We start from the raw sequence: 27349 nt of genomic DNA, 5'->3' as shown, positions 1-27349 counted from the left end.
TAATCGTTCTTTCTCCTCTTTGCAAGGTTCTCGTCCCACTTAACCCCTGTAAAGAATTTGCAACATGAGTAGTTGCTCCTGAATCAACCCACCAAGTGGATTTGTCATAACATAAATACAGGGATTCATCTACAAATGTAATAAATTCATCACCTTTCTTTAGCAGAGATTTCAGGAAGTCTGGACAATCCCTCTTGTAGTGTCCCTTCTTGAAGCAGTGCTTGCACTGATCTTTTTCAGCTCCACCATACTGCTGATTCTCAGAATCCTGGGGTTTCTTTCCCTGTGAACTGGAGGAAGAGGTCTTATCCCACTTAGGTTTCCCTTATGGTTTAGAATTCTTGCCATTAAAATTCTTTCTTTTGTTATCCTTCACAAAATGAGCAGATTCACCTTGTGAGGACTTTATCCTCTCCTCTTCTTGAGCACACATTGAGATGAGTCTTTCTATGCCCCATCTTTCAGGCTGCATATTATAGTTCACAATGAAGGTGTCATATTCTTTTGGCAAAGAAGCAAAAATCAAATGAATCAGGAAAATCCTCCTCCTTCAAATTTATTTCTTTTAGCTTAGATGCTGTGGTGTTCATCTTCAAAATGTGCTCTCTTATGCTACCACCAGTGAATTTCTCATTCACAAGCTTCTTAATCAGTGAACTTATTGTGGCCTTAGTAGACCTAGTAAACTGACTCTTGATTTTCTCAAGATATTCTTTGGCAGTAGCACATTCAGGGATTGAGCCCCTTATCTGTTCTTCTATGGTGGCTTTGGCTACCAACAGGCACTTGCGGTTGGAGATAGTCCATTGCCTATGTTCAAGGTCATATTTCATTCTTATTTCAGCATGATCACGCTTTCGAGAAGCGAAATTAGCGTCAGATTCATTGTCACCTCTCACCGGGTCCTCTGGCTCAGTAGGACACGATGAGGTGATGGCAAAATCGACCTCTCCCAACGCAAGTTCCAATTCATACTTCTCCCGCCACACACGGTGATTGGTTCCGTTGAGTGTCGGGATATTAGCAATATTCACAATGCATTTGCCTCCTGAAATCACACCAGAGTAAGTAAGAAACATTTATACATAAAATTCCATGCTTTAACTCAACGTTGGTCAAATTAAAACTTATAATTCATCCATGCAAACATTTTACATCACCGTTGGGCAGAAGTAAAATTAATGCACAACTTCTCATGGATCAAAAATTATAATATTGTTATTAACAACGTTGGTCAGAAAATAACAATATCATAATCGCATCAAAATTATTAGAAATTCATTTCTCTTAAAATTAAATTATCCCGTTGGTTCAAATTTAATCAAAGAGAACAATAATTATCATGCACAGCGGAAACATTAATAATCTTTTCATATTATTATTTTCCAGAAGCACTAAAATATTCATTGTTTTCTGAGCAAAATATCGTTGGATAAAATTTGCACAGAAAATTATGTCAAAATCATTCAAATTCATAAAAATATGCATTTTAAAATTGCTGCTGGAAAATAATAAGAAAAATTTTCTTCTTCTTCTTCTCAGCCCAGCGCGGCCCAAGACGCGCTGAAACCGGCTCGGCCCAGCTGTCCTCGCGCGCACAGGCCGCACCCAGGCCGCAACCTGGGCCTGGGCCGGCAAAGCGCCGCGCACGCTCGCGCCCGCCTAGGCCGGCGAGTTGGCCCAGCGAATCTCGACCGTTCGTTCTGATCCGACGGCCGAGCATCCGTTTCGCGCGGATCAAAAGCGTCGCTGTGGCCGGCGCCCTGTAAACCCTAGCCATTCGTCCCTTCCCTTTCTCTCTCTTCTTCGCCGCTCTCTCTCATCTCTCTTCAGCCGCAGCGAAGACAGCCGCCACCGAGCAGCCGCGAGCGAGGAAAGCAGAGCGGGCGGCCATGGCGAGCCTTGGCGCCGTTGCCGGCCCCCTCGCCGGCGCGCGTGCTCCCCAACGGGTGAGCACGCCGCCATCGAGCGGCCTGGCCACGGCGCTTCCTTGGCCGAGCCCGGCGAGCCCGCGCCCCCGGCTCGGCTTCTTCTCCCGTGCCGGCGAAAAGGTTCATCCGACGCACCCTAACCCTAACGCATTTTTCCCCTTTCTGATTTTGAGTTTGTTCTTTTCGGGTTTATCCGAATGGGAAAAACTAGGGTTAGGGTTAGGGTTCGTTCTTGCCGATTCGATTTCTTTGCTTTCGTTTCTTTCTTTTCGTTCATCCGAATGGAAAACTAGGATTAGGGTTAGGGTTTCGACCCTTCTTTCTTTCTTCTTCCCCTTTTCTCTCTTTCGGATTTGCGTCTAGGGTTCTCAGAATCCGACCCTCCCCTTTTCCCTTCTTCAATCCCTTCTTCAGATTTGATTTGGGGAATTAGGGTTCGGTTTTCTATTTTCTTTTCCGATCCGCATCAGATCGGTCGGTTTCACTTCCCCGATCTGATTTCCTGTCGAACCGTGGCTCCGGTACCATTGTTAGAATTTCATTTTAGGCATATTCATCAGATCGGGATGTATTGGTAGTAGGAATAGGTGTTCGGGTTTCACAGAGAGACAGAGAGAAAGGGGTGATAGGTTGCAAACCATCGAATGTCGTAGTTGTCGAAGCTCCGGCCGGGGTTTCGATGATGGACGCCATCTGCGCGCCGGCAGCGACGTTCGGTGGAGAGGGAGTCGGTGTTGTGGCGTCCTCGGCGGCGGCGTGTGCGTCGGGGTGGCGTTGCCGGCGTCGGTGGTGCTTCCCGTCGCTGGCAGCGCCCCTTCTCAAGATCGGGTCTAGGGTTAGGATGTTGGTGGGGTGACTGGCGGCGCGGTGAACCTCGTACTGCGAGCCCCGGCCCCCACCTTTCCTTTATAGCACTGTGCGACGGGGACCCATCAACCATGTAGGGTTGGGCGCCTCCGATCAGGGCGCGAGAAAAGGCCCAGAAGGCCTTTGGGCCTAACTGGTGGGAGATCAAATCTAACAGATCTTCCTAAGAAATTCGGCCGCGCTCCGGCGGTCGTCTGTTGCCACAGCCTGTGCACAATGTATGAGCAAGGTGCACAAGTCCACCGTTCCATTAGTGCTCCGCGCAATCCCTTTCCTGCTCTTCTTCTTCTCGGCCTCGCTGCCCATACTGATGCGGAGGCTCTCCACCTCTCTGAGGAATAATTGGAACCCATTGGCAATCATGCTGTCAACCACCTCACCGGTTTCCTCCGTCTCTGGCATCATCATCTTGCTCTCCCTGCCCAAATTGGCCTCCAGGACATCATCCCAGTTGTGCCGGTTCTTGCGGCCCCTGCCCAAATTGGCATTTCCCTCCTCCTCTGCCTCTTCCTTCACTTGAAGGACGGTGGCAGAGCCACGCAGCAGATCGATGTCTCTAGGCAGGAACTTGTTGGCCTCTTCCATGCCCTTGAGGAATGCCAAGTTGAGCATGGCGTTGCTTCCCCCATCCTGCTGGGCGCTGAAGAACGCCGAGGCCGTCACCATCGACGGCTGCAAGCATGGTACGGTTGGCCTTTTTCTCCATCTCCTCCGCGGCGGCAGCGTCACTCCGGACGCCAGCATCCCCCAGTTGCGCTTGCGCCGGGCTCTGCTCGGACGCGGTGCTGGCATCCGTGGTGAGGTCGTCGGCCCCCACTCCCGCGTCGGAGCCGGAGGACACCGACACGGTGGGGCTGCCGTCCAAAGAGGAATCAGCGGTGGCGTCGGAGAGGACCCGCGCGTACGATTCTTGGGCTTGGAGGAGCGCGGGGTGGTCCGGGTACTGGTAGAAGAACTCTTCGTCGATCCCCTCCTCCGTGAGCATGCGCTCGATGAAGGGGAGGCCGAGGTAGTCGGAGGCCGGATCCTTGCCCTCGCCATTGCCGTCCGGGCAGGGCTTCGGGGGCAGGTCGAGGAAGATGGAGGGGGAGAAGGGCTCGGCAGTGTCAGCCACGAAATCCTCCGGCGAGGCGGCCATGGCTGCCAGGCTGGGTAGTCTGGGTTGGGTGGGATAAAAAAAAAATGGAAGTTTTGAATGTTGTGGTAGACTGGTGGATGGATAAAAACGGAATCTTTTTTCTTTTCTTTTCAGAGGGAGAAAGGAGGGGAGAGAAGCTGGGAGTGGGAAGGGAAAGCGCGGAGAAGTTCGTTCTGAAAATTCTGATGCGACGACCTTGGCGGCTCCGAGATGAGATGAGGGAGAGAGGCCCAAACGCAACTGTGATGGACCCTGCTGCGACTCTTCTTTTGTCTTCTCCCGTCCGTGGACCCTCCGGAGACGTCAATTTGCAAACAGTCTTCTGCCTGAAATTGCCAAGTTTCTTCCTCCATCGGCACGCTGGTTGACAAGAGTCTGCAGTATCACACACCTGCTACATTATTGAAACAGATGGACTCTTCTCTTCCTACAAAATGTTCTTTTATTTTCTTACTAGAACGCAGCAAACACACAATGCACTCACCTGATATATGAGTATGATTAGGTAACTGTGGTCTGTCCCTGTCACCTGGCATAACAAAATTCGGAATTTGCTCATGTTGAATAATATATCAATGGATGGACAAAGCTAAAGACAGACCAAGTTGCACCTGCTTCAAATCTGCATATGTCAGCCTCTAAAAATCAGACTGCCCACATTTCCTCAGATGTTCATACCCTGCTCCAAACATGGACTCTTGAACAAAATTATTACTGTACCAAACCTGAAAAGTAAATTAATAAACATGACAGAGCTGCATAGACTGAACCTATTACACCCTCCAAAAAACAGTACGATTCTCTATGCTAGAACACTCCATAGAAAGAAACTGTCTTCGGAAAAACAAAGTGATAAATGACCAAGGCAAGCAACAAACATCTCTAATCCGAAGTTAGAGTTTGATCAAAAGCTCAGAAGTCTTACTGGAATCCTAGCTAGGTGCTTGACATTTGACAATAGTCTCTGCAGTATCAAACACCTGGTACTTGGAAACAGAGTAACTGACTATTCTCTTCCTACTAAAGTTTTTCCTTTTTTCAGGTTGATGCCTTCTGGAGCTTAATGCTTGGAGAAGTTTGGTCGTCCTTTTTTCCTTTTTGTGTGGCGAGTCTGTAACCTAGTTCTGGGGAGTGGGGTGTGTGTGTTGGGTCACTTGGACCTTTATAATTTTTTCTCTACCTTAATGAAATGACGCGCAGTTCTCCTGCGCTGTTCGAGAAAAAAAAAGTTTTTCCTTTTCTTACTAGAATGCAGCATAGACACAATACACTGCACCAAATTCATGATACTAAATTATGGCCTGTCAGTTGGGTACAAAATAATCCTGAATTTTCCCATGCTGCATATGCATAGGTCATATAACATATATATAAATGGACGGACAGAACAAAAAACTGACCAAATTGTACCTTCTTCAAATCTGCATATGTCAGCTTCTAACAATCAGATTGTCCACATTTGGTCAGGTGTTCATACCCTGCTATAAACATGGAATCTTGAACAAAATTATTACTGTACCAACCCTGAAGAGTAAACAAATAAAAATGATAGAGAAATGCATACCGTGAGCCTACACCCTTCCAAGAAAGAAGTTTTTGAGTATATAAGGTAGAACACTCCATAGAGAAACAAACTGTCTTAAGAAAAACATAGAGTGAGAAATGACTGAGGCAAGCAACAAACATCTCTGATCTGAAGTTTGTTCAATGTTACTCTAGTTTGATCAAAAGCTCAAAATTCTTCCTGGAATCCTAGCAGGTTCAGCATTCAACACACCAGTAAGCCAGTGATTCGATATCAACCGATGAACATGTGGAAGCATCATTGCAAAAACTGTTACTCCGAATCTCTTATGCGTATATAAAGCTCAAGGTTCATACTACTGTGAAATTGTGAATCCCAATAGGTAGAGAACTGTCCTAAAATTAACTGACGCCCAATTTGCAGATGTCCAACTGTGGGCCTTTCTCTGTAATCACCAGTAACTTAGTACTACTGTGAACAAATTATCATGATAAAAGGATCATTGTAAGCTTACAGTGACCATAATGTGTCCATCTTTGTTCAGAAACTCACAATTGTGATACTATTTACTATGTATCATCACATATAAGAAGATGCCATCCAGCACCTCTCCCAAAATTGCAGAAACAGTTTCTTTGAATGGCCCTTGTACCTGGGCATGCTACTATATCATTTGCACTTCCTACGCTTTGAGTAAAAGATTTAGTTAGGTAGGTGGCATAAGCCTACCATAGTTTGAGTCCAAAAAGGAAAAAGACAGAAACACCTCTTTCAACTGTACTCTGAATGAAAGAATTCAGAAAATATTCAGCAGAAACCGTCCCCAGGAATTTGAAACTAGGTAGGAAATGGGGAAAGTATGGTACCAATAAGTTTGCATTTGAAACAATCACCAAAAAACAAAGAAGCAAAAAATTAAGAGTGAAATACACTGGCGGCCCTTTAACTTGTCGGCCGGTGCCAGTTCGGTCCACGAACTTGCAAACGCGGAAAATGGGCCCCTGAACTTGTCAAGGTGTTCACTGCAGGTCCATTTTTTATATGGCGCGGCCTCCAGGCGACGTGGCAGCGCCAGCGTGGCGGACGAAGCACGTGAGCCGCACGTTTCAATGTAGGCCCCTCACGTCAGGGTCGCCCCTACCTCCCGCTCCGCACGGGACGAACGACGTCGCCGGCAGCGCTTGGACCACGCCTGGCCACGCCCTTCTCCCGCGTCCCTTGCACGACCGAGCACCCCGCGCGGACCCTTTCTACGCGCCGCAGCCCCGAGCCCCGAGCCGCTCGTCCCACAGCGCTGAGTCAGAGATCCGCCATTGTCGGCATGGAGCCGAGCTCCTTGACCGGCCTTTCCTCACCTCCCGCGGTCTCTCTCTCTCCCTCTAAAATGGTGCCCAGAGTGTCGCGTGAGCACTCCGCACTCACTCCGCTTCTCCCCGTGCTCCCTCTCTCGCTCTACAGGCGCCACCGCCTCATCCCGAGCTAGCAGCGCCGCCGCCGTCGTCGATCTCCTCCTCTGCCGCTTTCCAGCAGACGCGAGCTTGTCGACGAGCTTCGGGGCGTGCTAAGGCACCCTCCAGTGCTCCTGCGCTCTTCCTCTCCCTCTCTGCGCGTCACTCTGGCTCGCCGGAGCTACGCCGCCATGGCCGAGCCCCCTCGCCGCACGTACCGCCGCCTCCGGACGTCCTCCGCCGCGGGAATGTCCTAGGCGAGTTGCCTCGTTGCGCTCTCCACCCCCGTGTAACCCGCACAGGAGCTAGCGCTCCACAGCGCCACCCCGTCGAGCTCGCCGTTGCCAGCCATGGGCGCCGCTGGCGTCTCGCGCCTCCCGGTCCACCAAACAGTGTGGACGCAGCGCCACCCCGCCGCGTTTGGTATTGAAACGTGCGGCTCACGTGCTTCGTCCGCCACGCTGGCGCTGCCACGTCGCCTGGAGGCCGCGCGCGGATAGGAAATGGACCTGCGGTAAACAACTTGACAAGTTCAGGGGCCTATTTTCCGCGTTTGCAAGTTCGTGGACCGGACTGGCACAGGCCAACAAGTTAAAGGGCCACCTGTATTTCACTCAAAAATCAATACTCTGAATAACAGAATAATATGTGCAATTTTAATGCTTATTCTCGTGCCCATTTACGCTTTCCAGGTGCAAGGGAATACAATGTTACAACAGAAAGTGCACTTCACAATACAGGAACCACAAGTGATTTTTCAGTTTGTTGTACATTTACACAGGTTCAGTATCAACTCACTGAGAACTAATCTAAGATCCTATGCAGCTATAAGAAACAACAAGAACACCCAAGCAAACATCTACTATTACATTATTAGAAGACATTTATAATGCATCTACTGCTTATGTCCAAGCATCTTCAAATAAAGTGTGTTGAATCACATAAAACAGAGGCATATATCTCCGTATCTTGTGATGAAAAGCCATTAATATGCTGAGATAGCATCACCTGAATTCTGAAACTCATGTCGACATGGCACAGAGTATGTGTACCTTCCACCCTTCTAGACAGGCAAGGTGGTGGGTAAGAAAGCGTGTTGAACCACAGCTGCTGAGCAGCTCATGAAGTTCATTGGTAAGACAAAAATTCAGAAACATATGTATAGTTGCAATTATCGATATTGCTGTATGTGGTGAGACAAGCAGCTAAAGTTCTGAGACAGCATCATCTGCAACCCATGTCGACATGGCATAGAGTATGCGTCCCTTCCATCCTTGCAGGAGCCAGTTATGATCCGTATCAATGACAAAGTCTTTGTGATACTGATCCCTAACTTTGTCCCTCAATGTCTTTACAATATCTGGATCCAATGGAAGTTGCCTTAGCCCTGCCCGGTGGTTCCACACCTGCCATTGCTTATATGTCTCCGGGCGTTCCACCCTGTCCGTGCCCTCACAGGCAACAACATTGAGGCTACACTGTCTAAAGAGGACCCGCTCAACCAAAAAGCGCTGGTGACTATCCCGTGGAGCCGTGGCATCCAGCATGTCAAACATTGCAGAGTAAAAGAACAGCACACCCCGGAAACGTGTTACAAAGAATGGAGCACTATACGAGGCATTCATGACATAAAGGATGAACGCATCGGGTTGCATCTTGCGAATGGTTCTGAGGACAACATCCCTAGGGCTTGGGCTATCAATGTCGACCCCCTCATCCATCAAATTTCCAAACAGCATGATACTGTTGACAATGAGTACCTCGTCAGGGTCAATGTTCAGGTCATCAACACAAACTGTGTCCCACCTCACCGTGATGCCGTGGAACTTGAATGGCACACCGAGCTGACGAGCATAATTGCTAAGCCGCCGCCCTGTCTCCCCGATCCGCACAGCTGGGCGGAAGCCGGGCTGGGGGAGATCAATGCCGGTGATCCTCACTTCAGGAGGTCCACCCTCCAAGGTCGCCAAACGGTATAGCAAAGTTGGCCACTGAACCCCATAATTCACGCCGTAATCCACGATGTGAACCTTTTTCCTCCCAGCGATGGCCTTGAGGATTGTCATGTTGGAGAACCTGAATGCCGTTATTTTGAAACAGCAAGCTGCCAGGTACAACCAGTAGGCCTTGAGGTACTCCACGACCGAGATGCGCTCAGCCATGAGAGACCTGTAGAGCTGGCTCCCTGACCCTGCCAGCCGCGCCTCCAATCCCTCTGCAAAACAATGTGCCAACCTCTGTGTGGCATCACCCTTCGGTGAGGAATGCTGCTTGATCTGTCTCAGCAATTCGGTCGCACTCCGGCGATTGTCCGTGGCCACCGCCTGTGCACAGTGGATGAGCAAGGTGCTCAGCTCCACCGCTTCGTAGGAGCTAGACCTTCCCTGTGCCGACTTCCCTTTGCCCTTCCTTGCCTTCTTCTTGGCCTCACTGCCCATGGTGATTCGCAGGGCCTCCATTTCTTTGAGGCACAATTCCAGTCCATTGACAATCATTTCATCTACCATCTGGCCAGTTTCCTCAGGCTCGGGCACCATCAGCTTGCTCTTCCTGCACGTCTCAGCCTCCGAGTCATCCCAATTGAGCCTGTCTCTGTCCTTGCGGCCCCTGCCATTAATCCCCTCCTCCTCTGCCTCACGGTCGATTAGGAGGCTGTTGGTGGTGGGCAAGAACTTCTTGGCCTCCTCCATACCCTTGAGGAATGCCTTGTTGAGCACCTCCGCGTCCGCGACTCCCCTGTTGAAGAAGACCGAGGCCAGCGCCGCGTGGTCGCCGTCGCCGGCGGGCAAGGTTGTGGTCCTTAACTGCGCCGGACTCTGCTCCAACTCCGGGCTGCCACCATCTTGTGCGGGCAAGAAGAAGGTGCCGACACCGTCTTCGGTGAAGCCGTGCAGTCCCGTATCGGGGTACGGCGGGGACAGGAGGAGCTGGACTGGGCCGGAGGAGGAGGACGGCGAGACGGTGACGGGGGACCCCGAGGAGGCGGCGCTGTTGGTGCGAGCCGTGGCTGCGTCAGAGAGGATCTGCGCGTACGGTTCCTGGGCTTGGAGGAGCACGGGGTGGTCGGGGAACTGGTAGAAGAATTGGTCGTTGATGTCCTCCTCCATGAGGATCCGCGAGATGAAGGGGAGGACGAGGTCGTCCGACGAGGCCGGGACCTCGCCGTTGCCATCGGGGCGGGGCGTCGGGGGCAGATCGAGGAAGATGGACGGGGAGAAGGGCTCGGGGTCAGCGAAGAGGCCCTCGCCCTCCGGCGCGGCGGCGGCCATCTGCTGGTGACTTGGTGAGATAAAAGTCCAACAACGGCGATGCCTTGTTTAGAGTGTGGGTGGATGAAAGTTCAAGCTTTTTTTGGTTTCTCTACGCCATCCACACGGAAAGGAGCGGTACTAGTAGTCAATCAACAAAGAAAAGTTCGGAGAAACGAATGCTACAGTGGTGGCGGCTTTAACAGAGAGCATCTGACCTGTCCTAGGAGTGCTTGATAAAAAAAAAGGGTCCAGGGTATACCTGCTGCTTTTTTAAAAAAAAAAAAGATCAAACACCTGCTGCTAACATACAGTACGTAGGAGTAGTCTCTATCTTGCCCTGTACAACAGAAGAACTTTTTTTTTCTTTTGCTTGACCAAACTCTGCAGTAGTATCAAATACCTGGCACAGTGGCACTTGCAAACAGGGTACCAGTCTGACAGTCTCTGTATTGGCCAAATTAAGCTATTTCTTTTTTTTAAGTGGAGAATACACAGCACAAATTTTAACACACTAAGACATGAATCATGATGACTAAATATGGTCTGGCAATATAATACTCTTAATTACAACACCTGTGACCTGTCTGGGTGAGAAAATTATGCTGAATGTTATTTTTTGGATTAAGTCCACTTTTACCCCAACTATTTGGTTCATCTAATTTTAACCCTCAACTATAAAATCGTCTAATGCCGGTATTTCAACTGTCAAAACCGTTCACTTTTAGCACTAAGGCGCGGGCGGAGCTGTTTTGTCCAACGTGGAGCGGGTTGACCACGCCACGTTGGCGTTGACCACCACGTAGGACGCCAACGTCCATCTCAGTGACATGTGGGGCCCACGCATCACCCTATCATCCCCTCCCTCTCCATCCTCACGGCAGCGCCCCCACGCTACCTCTGGCCCGAGCGACGCCGACGTCATCCCCCGCGCAGGCATCCGGCATGAAGCCGCGTAGGGGGCGCAGGCCGTGGGCGCCTCCGCGGGGAAGACCTAGATGCGGGCTCCAGCCACCCGGGGTAGCCAGCCGCGGGCTAGGAGTGGAGCAACCGCCGCGGGCGTGGAGGTCGTCGGCTGCGGGCGCGGAGGCCACGTAGGGCCACAGTGCAAGAGGCCACGCGGACTACCTGCCGCGAGCGCGGGTGAAGGCAGATGATGCCCCCCTGGTTTGACCACACCACTATGAGCACACTAAGATGAAGGCCCAAAGGCGGCACTATTATTACTGCTCTGCTTCCCGCCATCAGGCTAATGGAACAGAGGAGCGGAGGAGGAGGCACCGGCAAGCGAGGCGTCGGAGCCCCCTAAGGACTGCGGCGATGTGCCAATGCTCCACGAGCCGAGGAAGCATCCATTCCTGTGGCCACCGAAGAGCCCGTCCATGATGCCGCTGGGCTCGGTGGCTTCGAGAATCCTCGAGTAGTTGAGGTGATCGGCCACGTCGTCGTCGCCTGCGGCGGCCTGCGACTGCGACTCGAGCAGCGCGGTGGGCGGGCTGGCCCTGGCCGCGACGGAGGCCGCCTCGGTGTCCCTGGTGCGGCGCGCAGCATCGGCCTCGGGAAAGTTGAGCTTGGCGCGGCTGCCGCGGAAGCGGAGCGCGGCGGCGTCGTAGGCGCGCGCGGCGTCCTCGGCGGTGGAGAAGGTGCCGAGCCACACCCGTGCCGCCTTATGTGGGTCCCGGATCTCCGTCGTCCACTTCCCCCATGGCCACCGCCTGACCCCGTGGTACTTCCGCGCCGCGGGCGCGGGCGAGAGCGCCGGCACCGCCACCCCCGCGAGCTGGCCACGGTGGACGGCGCTGTCGTCCGCGCGGTGCCACGGTGGCATGACGAGCGCCGGTGCCTGGCGCGGCGGCCCTCGGCTGCTGGATACGACGTTCGTGAGCGCCGACACGATCGCCGCCGTCTCTGCCGCCAGCGACTGCTCCGAGCACCCCATCGTCGGCGGTGTCTGCGGCTACATTGATCTTTTCCTCGCCTGTTCGGATGTTGCTGGAGCTAGAGGAAGGAGAGGGAGAGGATGAGTGATTCACATGTCGGCCCCACATGTCACTAAGATGAAGGCCGATGTCCTACGTGCCGGTCAATGCCAGCGTGGTGTGGTCAAACCCGCTCCACGTCGGTCAAAACAGCCCCGCCCGCGTCTAGGTACGAAAAATGAACGGTTTTGACAGTTTGGGTACCAGCATTAGACGGGTTTATAGTTGAGGGTTAAAATTAGACGAATCCGATAGTTGAGGGACCAAAAGTGGACTTAATCCTTTTAAAAAAACATTATGCTGTATACTGCTTATGACACACTCTGAATTTGCGACTCTGTTGTACTTTATTGATAATTGATAATACTTAGCAATACGGATGAACAGAACAAAAGACAGACTAATCTTTACCTGCTTCTACCTGCTTCAATTGTCCCAATGTCAACTAGTCATAATCAACTTGTCCACGTTTGGTCAGGTGCTCTCCCCTGTGCCACACATGGACAGATGAACCAAAATTGTTAGTACTCCAAACCTGGAAAAGAAATAAACAAGACATAGAACCACAAATGCCCAGCCTGTTAGATTGAACAAACAGGCAAAAAATATTGCATAAGCAAAAACATAGTGCAAGAAATGACTAGTGCAAACAAGAAGCATCAGACTTTGAACAGTAAGTTTATCCAAGGCCACGGTAGCTTTATGGAAGATCGGTATAACAGAATCCTAGCAGATTTGCGGCAGACGATCTTTATTTATTGCTAATATATGATAAATGATCATTTCGAACACCACAAAAAACCATCGTAACTTTCAGATGCCTACATTTGAATGCATCCTCCAGCAGATCCAAGCCTGACTCTTCCCATATTGCAGAAACATCACATAATCCTGAATCCAGTGAACACATGTACCTGTACTTGTCTGGATGAGAAAATGATGGAAGATATCCAGCCAAATAGAATAATTTGATTAAACAGAGCAACTTTGATAATCACGCCTAGACACAAGGGAAATGACAAAAGTCTAATGATACAGAAGAAACAGAACTGGAAGAGACACATAAAAAGTCAAATAAGTAATCAATAAAGTTGCTTATCAGTTATAGGTGGTGTACACATCACAATTCTGCAACATATCCAGAACTATATCTACATCCTATGTAGCTCTAAGCATCTATTGTTCTACTTATTTCTAGCTTACAAAGTTTCAGCACTAAAACCCTCTAGAAACAGAAGTCCAGTGGGCCACAGATGCTGGGTCATATTTTGGTGGTAAAATAAAGACAGACCATCTATCAAACATCAATATCATTAATAGTCTAAAACAAGGTGAAGTGAAGCAGCTAAAAGATGGAGTTATCATTCATAATCCTCAGCAACCCATGTTGACATGGCAAAGAGGACCCGCCCTTTCCATCCCTGCAACAACCATCGATGATCCTCATCGATGAGAAAGTCTTTGTGGTAATACTTCTTGACCTTATCCCTCACAAGCTTTACAACCTCTGGATTCAACGGCAGCTACTTGAGCCCAGCCCAGTGGTTCCACACCTGCCATTGCTTATAAGTCTCAGGGCGATCCAACCTGTCTGCACCCTCACAAGCAATAACATTCAGGGCAGATCGCCCAACAATATCCCGCTCGATCAGCAAAGCGTTCATCACTATCTCGGGGAATGGTTGCATCCAGCATGTCAAATAGTGCCGAGTAGTAGAACAGTGCCTCCCGGAACCGTGTGAGGAAGAATGGAGCACCATATGTGCCATTATTGACGATCTGGATGAACATATTGGGTCGCATTTTTCGAATGTTGTTGAGCACCAAATCTCTGGGGCTTGGGGTGTCAACGTCAACACTCTCATCCATCAAGTTGCTGAAGTGGCACTCGATGTTCACAACAAGCACCTCATTTGGATCAATGTTGAGGTCCTCAGCACAGACCATCTCCCACTTTGCTGCTATAGCATGGAACTTGAACGGCGCGCCGAATTCACGGGCAAAGCTGCTAAGCCGGCGGCCTGTTTCTTCAATCTGGTAGGCTGGGCGGAACCCAGGCTGCGGAAGGTCAATGCCAGTGAACCTCACCTCTGGAGGTCCACCTTCTCTACCTGCCACTGTGGCCAACGGGCCGGCCCTTTTCCTCCCCGGGCCACGGGCCACCCTTTTCCTCCCCGGGCCACGGGCCTGGCCTCCGGCCTAGGCACGGCCCTATGGGCCGATTTCCGTGCCGGGCCGGCCCGCGAGGCACGGCCATTTTCATAGGTCGTGCCAGCCCGAGGCCCACGAGAGAGGGAAGGGGAGAGCAGGAGGCAGGGCGCCACGGGAGGCGGCCGCCGCCGCCGGCGCGCTCGCCCTGGAGGTGGGGCCGCGTGGGCGGAAGACGGCTGCGCGCGCTTGAACCCTAGATCCGCCACCGGTGAGCGCGCCCACAGCAGATGCCACCACCTGGGCCGCCTTGGGCTCGCCGGATCTGAGGGAGAGGGTGGGGGAGGGCGCCACCGTCGCTGGCTCGCCAGATCTGAGGGAGAGGGGAGGAGAGGGTGGGGGAGGGCGCCACCGTCGCTGGCTCGCCGGATCTGAGGGAGAGGGAAGGAAGAGGGTGGGGGAGGGCGCCACCGTCGCTGGCTCGCCGAATCTGAGGGAGAGGGGAGGAAGAGGGTGCCACCGTCGCTTGCTCGCCGGATCTGAGGGAGAGGGGAGGAAAAGGGTGGGGGAGGGCGGCGCCACTGCCACCACTGTCTGGAGAGATGGAGGGAGGTCGCGAGGAGGGAGGAGGGGCGTGGTGCGTGGACGAGCGGAGCAGAGAGGGAGGTCGCGAGGGCGAGGAGCGGAGCGGAGAAGGGCGAGGCGCAGTCGCGCGGTGCCGAGCGCGCCGTAGAGAGGGCGAGGGTATAGACGCCTGGGAGAGGAGAGGGGGAGGCGACGCCGATGGACGATGCTGCTCGCGGCTAGGGAAAAGGGGAAAGGGGGACGGCGTCGGCGACCGGGGAATTGGGGAAATGAGATTGGGTTAGGGGAGCCGAGGAGGTGAGCTGGGGGCGCGGGGAGGCCTGGGAGGCCGCAGGCGGGCCGCTAGCGGGCCGGCTCGACTGTAGCAAGCCGTGCCGTGCCGGCCCACGTGCCTGGGGTAAGGCCCAGGCACGGCCTGCTACTCCGGGCCGGGCCAGCCCGGGCCCACTAGCCTCCGTGCCGGGCCGTGCTCGTGTCGGGCTAAAAAAATGGGCTTCGTGCCGTGCCGTCGTGCCTCGGGCTGCATGGCCAAGTATACCTGCCAGGAGATGTAGCAACCCTGGCCACTGTAAACCATACTGTACACCATATGCCACAATGTGCAACTTGCTCCTCCCTGCCACGGCATCCAAGATGTTGCTGTTGGAGAAGATAATATGCACCTTATTGAGGCTGATGGCCGCCAAGAATAGCTTGTATGCCTTGAGGAACTCCACAACCGATGTGCGTTTTGCCATGAACGACTGGTACACCTGGCTCCCTGTGCCAGCAAGTCGCGCCTCCAGTCCTTCTGCAAAACAATAGGCCAACCTCTGTGTGGCATCCCCTCTGAGAGAGGAGTGCTGCTTGATCTGTTTCAGCATCTCGGTTGCACTTCGGCGATCGCCTGTGGCCATTGCCTGTGCGCAATGGATGAGCATGGTGTGCAGGTCAACAAGCTCGTTCCCATGTTGCTTCCCCCGCGCCCCCTTCCCGCTCACCCTCCTGGCATTCTTCTCAGACTCGCTATCCATGGCGATGCACAGATCCTGCATGTGTTTCAAGAATCCATCATGTTTGCCGGACATTAATTCGTCGAACAGCTCACTAGCACCGGTTTCTTCCTGTTTAGGCATCATCAGTTTGTTGTTTCTGCCTGTCTCCACTTCCAAGTCCTCTTGGGAGTGACGGTTCTTGAGGCCCCTGCAATTGCAACTTCCTCTAAACATTGATATTCCATCCACCTCCTCCTCCTTCACTTGGGTAGCAACAAAGGCAGTGGACGGCTTGATGTCTCTGTATGTAGGCAAGGATTGGTCAGAGGTGGCATCAAGGCTGATCAGAAGGCTATTGTTGGTGGGCAAGAACTTCTTGGCCTCTTCCATGCCTTTTCAGAAACGCCATTGTTGACGGTAGTTAACAACCATTATAAACTGTCAATAAAACATGTATAAGGGCACAATTGAGATCATCAACAAAGGTATAGGGGTTTAAACTAATAAATTTCATAAGTTTTGGTGAATCTGTGATTTCTGCAGGGTTTATTCAAAAAATCGTCAAGATGGACCTAATGTCAGAGTTAATCGCGCTTATCCACAGCGAAACGGACACCAGAAGACTCGAGAGGACTCCACGCCGAGGCAGAGAGCGAGGGGCTCCGGCCCCACCTGTAGGCCGTCAGGCCTTTGGGCCCATCTATCAGCCTCCACTTGCAATGTCGGTTCTCCACCGCCTCCTAGGTTGCATCTACGCCGTTCCTTAAGTCGATTTAATCCAAGGGCTCATGTTGGACGCTCAGGGCTATATATATCAGCCTCTGCTCCCCCTGAAGACATCAAGTCATTTGAGAAGACAGAAACCCTAATCATCCTCAGAGCTCCATCATATTTTAGGGCATAGCTAGTTAGGCTAGGTCTTGAGGTAGGCAAGCAGGCTTCGCTTGAATTCCCGTTCGTGTCAAGAGCATGGTTCGGTATAATCTTTATACCCCTCTTTCTTTTGTATCTCCATTATTTTTATATGCTTGCTATAATTGTTATGACAATATTAGTATTCGTCTTATTCATGTTCTTCGTTATAATGTTCATCGTATACTTTCATTATATACCTAGTATAGTTGGATTATCATCATATCCATGCATATGTTCATGTCACAACCGATTTTAAGGGTAAAATAGGATGCATAATCTTATGTGCGCCCAGAGATCAGTCATATACATAAGCCGACAAATTATAAATAGTATCATCACAGGTGTTTATTACATCACGAATAATAAGACAGTCTTCATATAAATGTAGCAAAAGTATAAAAAAAATATCTCGTGGAAGCTCCATATCATAGGGACGTCAACTGGTTGACCACAAGTCTAATAATCCTCAGAAAAGTCGTCATTACCAAAGCCATCTATTACTCATCCGGAATTTTTATCCAAATAATGAAAATAAACAAACGTAAGTACGTGTCGTACTCAACAAGTGTAACATAGGGTTCATGAGGCTCAAAAGGCTTGACATAGGTTTAACAACATTCAGCTTTCAGTTGTCACAATTTTAGCATAAGGGTAGCAACAAGTTGTTTCAGTCCCAAAGTAAAACACATGATCAATATAAACAAGAATAATGAATGGCATAAACAGGTAATTCTTAGTGATCATATATTCCGTAAATGTTCCAAGGCCGCTCGTGACCGTGAGCACGGCTGATATACCAGTTTTACACTCTGCAGAGGTTGTACACTTTCACTGTGAGTCGTGTTACCCATATACCCGGGTTAATTACTCACAAAACACTTCCAAAGTGAGCGTGCAGGGGTCACTATGAAGCCTTTCAAAGGTTCGTCTAACAAGTTAGGGCTATTAGATTCACTCGGTAAACAGATGTAGAGCCCCCCCCCTTCCGATAACACATTGACGTGCAGCCTATACACATGAGAACAGAGGCCACATTATACCCGATTCGACAGGTCATTCTTACGTCAATAAAGGTAACCTCTAACAAGCTAGAAAAGGTCCTTGTACTGAGCTAAAGTTAGAGCCATGTAGCCCTCATAGCTGTACTGTAAGTCCCGAATGATCACTTACAGATAAGCCCTTAGAGAGAAGAATCTAAAGTATTTAGAAAGTAGCTAAACACTACATCCCCTGTTTCCAAGTTGCTAAAAATCATATTTTAATGTTTATTGCATATACCATTAGTCAAGTTATAAGATCATGGTTTAAGTGGGCACTAGCAAAGCTACCCAATGCATATCCCATAGGAGACAAGGTATAAGTTCAATTCTAGGGAATCCCTATCAAGGTGACACATGCAACATGAATTAAATGTATTAAAGTTGATAGGGAACAAGAATAATCACATGCTATACTTGCCTTGAACAAAGTGCTCCAGCTAATCCTGCTCAACAAAGTAGTACTCTTGATCTCCCATGAATTGCTCGTCGTCTATACTCGATAATCACAGCAACATATAAGCATCCAGAAACAATCATGGATAGCAAACAAAACCTATAGATTAGAACAGTACACTAATAGCATAAAATCAAGATGAAAAGTTTGTAAAATAAATCTACGTCTCGCTACGAACACACAGACACGAAGATCACAAAAATCAGAGCTAAAACGAAGAAGTTACGAATTAAACAAGATTTTCTTTAATAAAATAATAGATTAAATCTAACCTTGAATTTTAAAAGTTGAAAACATACCTAACAGTAGTATGAACATGTAGATTACTCAACTACGAACCTAACGTAACTTGAACGGATCAAATCGGAGTTAAAACAAAGATTTTATGGCTTAAAGAAAACTAGTGGCAAAACTATAAATAGATAAAACTTGATTTTAGAATTTAAAATAATTAAAATCTGATTTTAAACCGAAACCAGGACTGCGGGCATGAAAATGAAGAAATATAGGGTCTCTTTAACAACATTGCAGGGACGACGGGTTGAGATCTAAATAGTTGTAATGGCCTTTTTTACAAAATGACAAGCAAAGGGGTATCTTAAGATCTGGACCGTTGGATTAGAATCGGACGGCACAGATCTTATCAGTGGAACGGAGGTCGCCGAAGTGGCGCTGTGCGCGGTGGCACCATGGCTGGAGAGGCTCAGACCTCGCCGGAGTTGGGTGAATCGGTGACTCCGGCCACCATTGGACACGGGAAAGGCACAGGAAGCAAGAGGAAGGCACTACGAATCCATCTAGGGGATCATAAGGGGCTATGACGGCACGGGGACGAGCTATTGCTCGGTATGGCGGATCGAGTTTGCCGTAGATCCACGATGACGCAGATACAAAGCACAGAAGGCCAGGGAGAGGGCATGAGAGATACCTGCAGGTTTCTCACCTTCTCGCAGGGCTCGGGGATGCGGTCACGGTGGCGGAGGAGCGGCGAATCGGTGAATTCGATGGCGGCGGCTCGCTTCAAGGGCTACGGCGGCGCTGCTACTAGCTCTATGGGAGGCGCTGCGTTGGGGCGAGATAGCAAGGTGGCAGTGCGGGGTCAGGCGCTATTTATGGGGGGGCTTCGGCGTGCGGCCACGCCAGATCGAGACGGCGTAGCAGCAGACTCGGCGACGACGGTAGTGTCCGTGCCGGACACGCACGAGGAAGACGGCGCTGACCAGCGGACCCGGCGTGTCAGCGGAAGGAGAGAGGGGATAGCGTGGGGCGCGGGGCGGCGTGCTGGGCCGATGCGGGGAAACGGAGCTGGGCCACGGGAATGACAGTGGCCTGCGAGCGAAGAAACGGACGACGCAGGGAGAACCAGGCCGAGCTGGGCCAAAATCGGAGAGAGGGAGAAAGAAAAATAAAATTCCCTTTTCTATTTTCTTAAACACAATTTCAAATCCAATTTCAAATCAAATTCAAATTCTTTTGTAAATTTCAATCAAACCAAAGCATCACAAAATAAATATGCAGCAGCATGTATGCACATACATGTATGTAGAACTATATTTGATTTTAATTTTAACAAAGTTATTATTTTTCTAAATTTCAATGCTCACAAAATGCATAATTAAATCATTTTTCCTATTTTTAAAATTATGCAAATTTTAAGGTGTTACCGTTCGTATAGTGCTTACCCTAAGGATCTATGGGTGGGTGGTCGACATTGTATAAGCGTGATGCTTATATGTTGTTTACCTGCGGATACACCCTATATTTCGGATCATATGGTAGATTACGACGTAACACTCCCGTTGAGTCTTTTATAGTCCACTCCTCGATGTAGATAGCACGTAGGATCTGGTTACGAAGAGGGACAAGCTCTGTTCTTAATCTTCCTTAGTAATATCCCTTATGTGTAGATATGAAGATTATCTTAGCAATGACTATTATGTGTAATTGCACTAATCAATATGTGCTTTGACTTATAATTAAGAATGACTTAGGAATTATTCCTCTAATATTCTACCTGACCATGTTAATGCCATAGAAAGAAGTACTCTGAGTGATTTATCATTATCATTGATCAATATTTATATATATATATATATATATATATATATATATATATATATATATATATATATATATATATATATATACTTACTCCTGTTTTAAGTAGAATATTGGTTATGGTTTACTTCTCCATCAATAATATAAGTTATTAATACTTGTACATGCTAGACCTTCTCTGTAGTAAAAATATAAATAACAATACTTGAAATACTCTCGGAGTGGAGTGCTACAATGATATAATTATCTGTGCGATTACAGATTCCTTTTTATTCATATCTATATATTTTTTTTAGTCACATAAATTAATAAAGAACTATTTAGTCTTATTGTAGTAGTAATGCTAGATAGTACCAATAAGTATCTTTAACATCATCACTGGACATGATAACTTAATAAAGTAATATTAAGATATATAGGTTTATAACATGACTATTAAAACAAGTGACACGATAATAAATACCGACAGCCGTGTTCACGTTGAGCATGTCCATATTTTCCCCATTCTGGGCATCGAAGAAGGCCGAGAACAGCGTGGCATGGTCACCGTCACCAGCAGGCAGGGTAATGGCCTCTGCCTTCGTCTCCTCCGCGCACGCCGACCTCTGGATGCCCACGCCACCGCTGGCGTCCTTGGCAACGAGGGAAGCGCGCTGCTGTTGGCCTCCACCACCGCCAGCATTCTGGGCGGTGAGGGAAGCGGTCAGCCGGCGGCGGTATCCAAGAACGCTGGATTCAGCTGGAACACGGTGTCTTGTCCCGGCAAGAAGACGGCGTTGACCTCATCGGCGGTGAAGTCATCGAGCCCCACCCCCATGTCCGGGTACGGAGGGGAGCGCAGCAGCTGGGAGAGCTCTATTGGGTCGTAGGGCCAGGTGGGGTCGGCAGATGCGGGGGCGGAGGAGGACGAGGAGACGGTGGAGCGGCCGCCGGCCCCTGAGCTGGTGACGGCGGCGGAGTCGGATGAGGAGGCGGCGGTGGTGTCGGAGAGGATCTGTGCGTACGGCTGCTGGGTGCTGAACTGGTAGAAGAACTTGTCGTCGATGTCCTCCTCCATGAGCATCCGCGAGATGAAGGGGAGGACGAGGTCGTCGGAGGAGGCCGGGTCGTCGGAGGTCGGGTCATCGCCATCGGGGCGGGGCATCGGGGGCAGGTCGAGGAAGATGGAGGGGGAGAAGGGCTCGGGGGCGGCGAGGTAGGCCCCCTGGGCCAGGAACTCCTCCGGCGCGGCGGACATGGCTCGCCGGCGGTCAAAATCGGAGCTTTGCGTGTCGAATCAGCCTGCTGCTTAGCTTACTAGAGTGCGATGTTTCGTGGGGAAAGGCAGGTGAGGATGGCGGCCGCAGCTTTGACGGTGGGAAATTTGAAGGAGATGCTGCCTGCCGAGGAGGGGCAACACGGGGAAGGTTCCAGGATGGCGAGTTGGCGACCATGGCAGCGACCAGATCTTGTCCACGGTGTGAGGTGTCTGTGTTTGTGCAAGAACAGCAGAAACAATCTCGACCTAATCCTGAATACTTTGACTACTTTTAGCTGTCGTTATCTAAATTGAGAAAAATGGTGCAAAACCGAGGCCTGTGACACAAAACTGTGGGAAAAATGAACTTGCATATCAGAATATCACCAAAAGGAATGAGATTGTAAAATGGAATACTCTAATTAATCAGTGCAACTTCAATGCTTACTCACACCCAGCAGTGAAGGAGATGCCAACAGTCTGATGCTACAGCAGAAACAGAACTTCACAAGGCAGAATACTTTTCAGGATTTACTAAGCCTTCAAAAAAGAACATGAGGTCAAACATGTAGCCCATAAAATTGCTTGTCAGCGACAGGGTTCAATTCTTTGTGTAGATAGTATACTGTTACAAATTCTGGTGTACATAGTATATAATATTACAACTCTGCAATATATCAAGAACTATATCCACAACCTATGTAGCCGTAAGCATCTACTTATTTCTACCTGGCAAGTTTCTGCACTAAACCCTCTAGCAACATAAATCCACTGAAACACAGGTTGCTCGATATCATGCATCATTAGATACTTTTCAGGGTTTAAGCCTTCAGAGGTCAAACATGTAACCACTTGTCAGCTACAGGGTTTTAAGTCTAGTGTACATTGTACATAGTAGATTATTACAACTCTGCAATATATCAAGAACTATATCTACAACCTATGTAGCTCTAATTGTTTCTATCTCAGGTTTCAGCACTAAACTCTCTAGAAACATAAGTCCACTAAACCACAAGGTGCTGGATCATGGTTTAACATAGTGCTGGATCATGGTTCAACATAGACCATCTATCAAATATCAATATAATCTATAGTTGGATTCAGGCACTAAAAGATGGGTTTATTATCCTCAGCAACCCATGTCGACATGGCATAGAGCACACGTCCCTTCCATCCGACCAGCAACCAACGGTTATCCTCATCCACGAGGAAGTCTCTATGATAATAATTCTTGACCTTGTCCGTGGCAGCCTTGACAACCTCTGGATTCAGTGGTAGCTGCCTCAGCCCAGCCCTGTGGTTTCGCACCTGCCATTGCTTATAAGTTTCAGGCCGTTCCACCCTGTCTGCACCCTCACAAGCAATCACATTCAGGGCAAACGACCCAAAGATATTCCGCTCGATCAGCAGCCGTTCAGCATTGTCCCTTGGGATGGTCGCATCGATCATGTCAAATTGTGCCGAGAAAAAGAAGAGTGCCTCCCGGAACCGTGTCAAAAAGAATGTTGCACCATATGTTCCATTTACTATGGTATGGATGAACACATTGGGCCGCATCTCCCGGATGTTGTTGAGGACCGTATCCCTAGGGCTCGGGCTGTCCACCAAAACGCTCTCGTCCATCAAGTTGCCGATATAGCACTCACTGTTGACAACAAGCACCTCACCCGGATCAATATTGAGGTCCTTAGCACGGACGTCCTCCCACTTTGCTGCAATACCACGGAACTTGAATGGCACGCCCATCTCACGGGCAATGTTGCTGAGACGGCGGCCTGTTTCTTCAATCTGGTGGGCTGGGCGAAACCCGGGCTGTGGGACGTCAATTGCGGTGACCCTCACCTCTGGTGGTCCACCTTCCCTCCTTGCTAGTAGATGGAACAAACCTGGATACTGGAATCCATGCTGCACACCATACTCCACAATGTGCAACTTGCTCCTCCCTGCCACGGCGTCACCAACTGTCATGTGGGAGAAGATGAAATTCACCTTCATGAAGCAGCAGGCTGCCACGTACAGCCTGTATGCCTTGAGAAAATCCACGACAGAGGTGTGCTGTGCCATGAGCGACTGGTACGCCTGGCTCCCCGTGCCTGCAAGCCGTGCCTCCAGTCCCATGGCGAAACAATGAGCCAGCCTCTGTGTGGCATCCCCTCTGGGCGAGGAGTGCTGCTTGATCTGCTTCAGCACCTCAGTTGCGCTCCGGCGATCACCGCTGGCCACCGACTGCGCACAGTGGATGAGCATGGTGCGCAGGTCGACGACCTCATTCACGAGACTCTGCTTCCCCCGCGCCCCCTTCCTGCTGACCTTCCTGGCGCTCTTTTCAGACTCGCTGTCCATGGCGATGCGCAGGTCCTCCATGCGCTTCATGAACCCCTCATAGGTACAATTCATGATTTCATTGTACAGCTCGTTGGCACCGGTTTCCTCCTGCTCTGGCATCATCATCTTGCTGTTCCTGCCTGTCTCTGCCTCCAAATCATCCTCCTCGGCGTGCCGGTTCTTGCGGCCCCTGCCATTGGTGCTTCTGCTTCCCCCAAACATTGATATTGCATTCACCACCTGCTCCTCCTCCTCCTTCACTTGGGTAGCAGCAAAGGCGGTGGAGGGCTTGCTGTCTCTGTCTTTAGGCAAGGATTTGCCGGAGGTGTCATCAAGGTCGATGAGAAGGCTGTTGGTGGTAGGCAAGAACTTCTTGGCCTCCTCCATGCCTTTGAGGAACGCCATGCTGAGCAAGTCCATGTTTCCCCCATTCTGGGCGCCGAAGAAGGCCGAGGCGAGCGCGGCGTGGTCGCCGTCGCCAGCAGGAAAGGTGCTGGACTCTGCCTTCGGCTCCTCCTCTTCCTCCTTGTCACTGGAGAACGCGTTGGAGCTCTGGATGCCGCCCTGATGTTGGGCTCCGCCGGCGTTCTTGGCGGCGAGGGAAGGTTGCTGCCGTTGGGCTTCTCCTCTGTCGCCGCCGCCGCCGCCGCCATCCGAAAACGGCGGACTCTGGTGGAAGTGGAATCCTCCCGCGGTGGCGTCGTCTTGAGCTTGTGCCGGCGACAGGAGTCCAGCGAAGTCGTCGAGGCCGACCCCCGTGTCAGGAGAAGGGTACGGCGGGGAGCGGAGCAGGTAGGAGAGGTCGACTGTGTCCTCGTAGTGCGGCCAGGATGCGGGGGCGTCGGAGGAGGGCGAGAGGGTGGAGTTGCCGCCGCAGGTCCCCAAGCCGCTGCTGCTGGTTGTGGTTGCGGTGGTGTTGGTGGCGGCGTAGGAGGAGTCGTCGGACGGAGAGGAGGCGGAGGCGGAGAGGATCTGCGCGTAGGGCTGCTGGGCAGTGAGGAGCGCGGGGTGGTCGGGGAACTGGTAGAAGAACTTGTCGTCGATGTCCTCCTCCATGAGCATCCGGGAGATGAAGGGGAGGACGAGGTCCGGGTCGTCGTCGTCGATGGAGTCGGCCGGGCGCCCCGGCGTCGGCGGCAGGTCGAGGAAGACGGAGGGCGAGAAGGGCTCCAGGGCCGCCAGGTACGGCGCCCCCTCCTGCGCCGCCAGGAAGTCCTCCGGCATGGCGGACATGGCGGCTTGGCTCGTCGCTCGGCGGCGGCGGTGCGGTGGGTGGAACAGAGGGATAAAAATCGGAGATTTTACTTGGCGTGGGGGAATTGGGAACCTCCCGGACTTGTTTGACTTGGGGAGCGACGGAGGCTGCCTGGAATAGCTAGCTGCTAGCCGCAGGGGATGGGGGAATGGGGGGATGGCGTTGGGTGTGGGGGCTGGCTGGATTTGATTTTGAAGGCCGCCGGGGCCGGGGATGTGGAGGAGAGACGGAAGAAGGTTCCGGGAAGGCCACCACGGCGACCGGAGAACACCGAGTAGTACAGGAGGATGGTGGGTTGGGGTTGGGGAGAAGGCGAAGCGCAAGTGGCGCGACTGGGAGCGCCGCCGCCTCTGCCTGCTTGCCTGCTGGGGAGGTGGAAAGGAAAGGGCATCCAAGGTTTGGGTTGGGTGGGACCCATGTTGGCATCATCTGTCAGTTTCATTATTTTTTGCATGGCGTGCTAGTGCTAGTGCTACAGGTACTACATGCAACCTGCAACGACGCAAGGCAACGACGCCATGGCCAGGCTAATTAAGTATATAATAATAATATGAGATGCAGCACGTGTGCTCGACTTCAAGCACTTGTAATGTGTAAGGCCCTGTTTAGATCCCACCTAAAATCTAAAATTTTTTAAGATTTTTCGTCACATCAAATCTTGCGGCACATGTATGGAGCATTAAATGTAGGTAAAAAAAATAAATAATTGCACAGTTTGTCCGCAATTGGCAAGACGAATCTTTTAAGCCTAAATAATCCATAATTGAATAATTTTTACCAAATACAAACGAAAGTGTTACAGTAGCCAAAAGCCAAAAAATTTCGCATCTAAACGGAGCCTAAGTACAATTCAAGGACTTGGAATATTGTTCCACTTATTTCATTCGTGTTGGTTTTCACGCATTGGTCGGTACCAGGTGCACTACACACACCTACGGTACCATCTTGTGAGCTTTCTTTTTAAGAAAACAAAATAAAAAAAAATACTTGCAGAACCGATCGATCGATCGAGAGAATATAATGCTGCAAGGAGACGGGGTCGGAGTATCAAGTCATGCGTGAGCTACGCAGCAATACGTACATACCCATTATTCTGACTTATATTATCATGACGACTGTGATTCGTCTAATCTTCTACTCCTAATTAATTAATTAATTAACTGCATGACCTCGTAGTATGTATATGCACTGTATACTCGGACAGACCTAGAGAGAGAGAGAGTGACACGTGTACATCTCTCGATCCATCCGCTGCCAAGACTTTTGGGACGCACGAGCGTTTGACTCAGTCATCATCTTCTTCTGTCACATGATTACGTTCCACCAGCCAATGAGCACGGGGCTATTTCACGTACCCCCGCCTCGTCCCGAAATAAATGCAAATGTTGTTTCTGAATAAGTCAACTTTTTCTAAATTTGTCCAAACATATTAAGGAAAAAAAAAGTAGAAAACATTTGTGATGTCTAATATAATAAACTATTGCTAGATTGATCGTGAAATATAGTTCCACAATAAACTCAAAGTAAATTTCATCGACAGTCTTTAAATTTGCACATTGGACTTCCTAAACTTGTCTTCAGTTCTTATCTAGGCCCTAGTATATGCAAATTGCATGTACGGCTTTCTAAACTTGTGCTTAGTTTTTATCTCGGTCCTGATACTACAAATTGCACACTCAAACCCCGTAAAGTTGCATTAGGATGGTCCATTCCAGGGTACTTGCTTCCTAAGATTGAGTGTGCAACCCAATAAAATAGTATGGGCATGTGCCTAGCTAATGATCCACACTAGACTATACTATGACTATGAATACTTGCGCATGCATTTCAGGGTGCGTTTGCTCTACTACGAGTTACAATAATAACGGGCTAAAATGAAAATCGATCTACTAAAAAATGAGAATCACTATGTAGAAAAAGGTTTTTAGGGACGGCTGGTAACCCTATGTAGGGGCGGTTTTGCCAACCGCCTCTATGAAAGGGTGGCTAAAAATCACTGATTTGTAGGGGCGGTTCCCAGACCGCCCTATAAGCCGCCCCTACAAATCTATTTCCAGAAACCACGAAAAAAGGGGCAAAAAAAAATAGTAAATTTTTTTAACCAAAGAGGTCCCCACCGGCAGCCACACACACCCTCACTTTATGGTTGCCGCATTTTTTCATAATTTTTGCACACTTTGCGTCGGCTGGGATTCGAACTGGTGACCTCTCTCTCGCGCGAC

General features: G+C 50.2%; 4 protein-coding genes and 1 pseudogene across 5 annotated transcripts; all 5 read right to left on the bottom strand.

The window, feature by feature from the left end:
- Window positions 1–2374: 2374 nt before the first annotated feature.
- On the bottom strand, window positions 2375–5500 carry LOC136485746 (uncharacterized). The gene is made up of 4 exons (XM_066482592.1): window positions 5347–5500; window positions 4548–4661; window positions 4421–4465; window positions 2375–4311 (listed from the first exon to the last, which is right to left on the bottom strand). Exon 4 carries the CDS (start codon window positions 3934–3936, stop codon window positions 3355–3357), a length of 582 nt encoding a protein of 193 aa, XP_066338689.1. The 5' UTR covers window positions 3937–4311; window positions 4421–4465; window positions 4548–4661; window positions 5347–5500; the 3' UTR covers window positions 2375–3354.
- Window positions 5501–7595: 2095 nt separating this feature from the next.
- Window positions 7596–10284, bottom strand: LOC136485745 (scarecrow-like protein 9). The gene has a single exon (XM_066482591.1). It carries the CDS (start codon window positions 10176–10178, stop codon window positions 8115–8117), a length of 2064 nt encoding a protein of 687 aa, XP_066338688.1. The 5' UTR covers window positions 10179–10284; the 3' UTR covers window positions 7596–8114.
- A 1122-nt stretch (window positions 10285–11406) lies between these two features.
- On the bottom strand, window positions 11407–12096 carry LOC136489669 (ethylene-responsive transcription factor RAP2-6-like). Its single transcript, XM_066486241.1, has one exon. The coding sequence runs from the start codon at window positions 12094–12096 to the stop codon at window positions 11407–11409; it is 690 nt and encodes a 229-aa protein (XP_066342338.1).
- A 1155-nt stretch (window positions 12097–13251) lies between these two features.
- On the bottom strand, window positions 13252–21564 carry LOC136487283 (scarecrow-like protein 34; annotated as a pseudogene).
- A 31-nt stretch (window positions 21565–21595) lies between these two features.
- LOC136487282 (scarecrow-like protein 34) lies at window positions 21596–25467 on the bottom strand. 2 transcript variants are annotated; one of them, XM_066484423.1, is made up of 2 exons: window positions 21996–25467; window positions 21596–21898 (listed from the first exon to the last, which is right to left on the bottom strand). In XM_066484423.1, the coding sequence occupies exon 1, from the start codon at window positions 25103–25105 to the stop codon at window positions 22655–22657; it is 2451 nt and encodes an 816-aa protein (XP_066340520.1). In that variant the 5' UTR covers window positions 25106–25467; the 3' UTR covers window positions 21596–21898; window positions 21996–22654. The 2 variants fall into 2 exon arrangements, with proteins under 2 accessions (XP_066340520.1, XP_066340521.1); XM_066484424.1 differs by having other exon boundaries at window positions 22000–25467.
- Between the last annotated feature and the right edge of the window lie 1882 nt (window positions 25468–27349).

This window comes from Miscanthus floridulus, chromosome 10, assembly GCF_019320115.1.
Source record: "Miscanthus floridulus cultivar M001 chromosome 10, ASM1932011v1, whole genome shotgun sequence".
Classification (NCBI taxonomy): Eukaryota; Viridiplantae; Streptophyta; class Magnoliopsida; order Poales; family Poaceae; genus Miscanthus; species Miscanthus floridulus.
This window is presented reverse-complemented; position numbering and strand designations above follow the sequence as displayed.

What these genes read in the sequence shown, in the direction of transcription:
- LOC136485746 (XM_066482592.1), bottom strand. Translation starts at nt 3,936, where the DNA reads ATGGCCGCCTCGCCGGAGGATTTCGTGGCTGACACTGCCGAGCCCTTC.
- LOC136485745 (XM_066482591.1), bottom strand. Translation starts at nt 10,178, where the DNA reads ATGGCCGCCGCCGCGCCGGAGGGCGAGGGCCTCTTCGCTGACCCCGAG.
- LOC136489669 (XM_066486241.1), bottom strand. Translation starts at nt 12,096, where the DNA reads ATGGGGTGCTCGGAGCAGTCGCTGGCGGCAGAGACGGCGGCGATCGTG.
- LOC136487282 (XM_066484423.1), bottom strand. Translation starts at nt 25,105, where the DNA reads ATGTCCGCCATGCCGGAGGACTTCCTGGCGGCGCAGGAGGGGGCGCCG.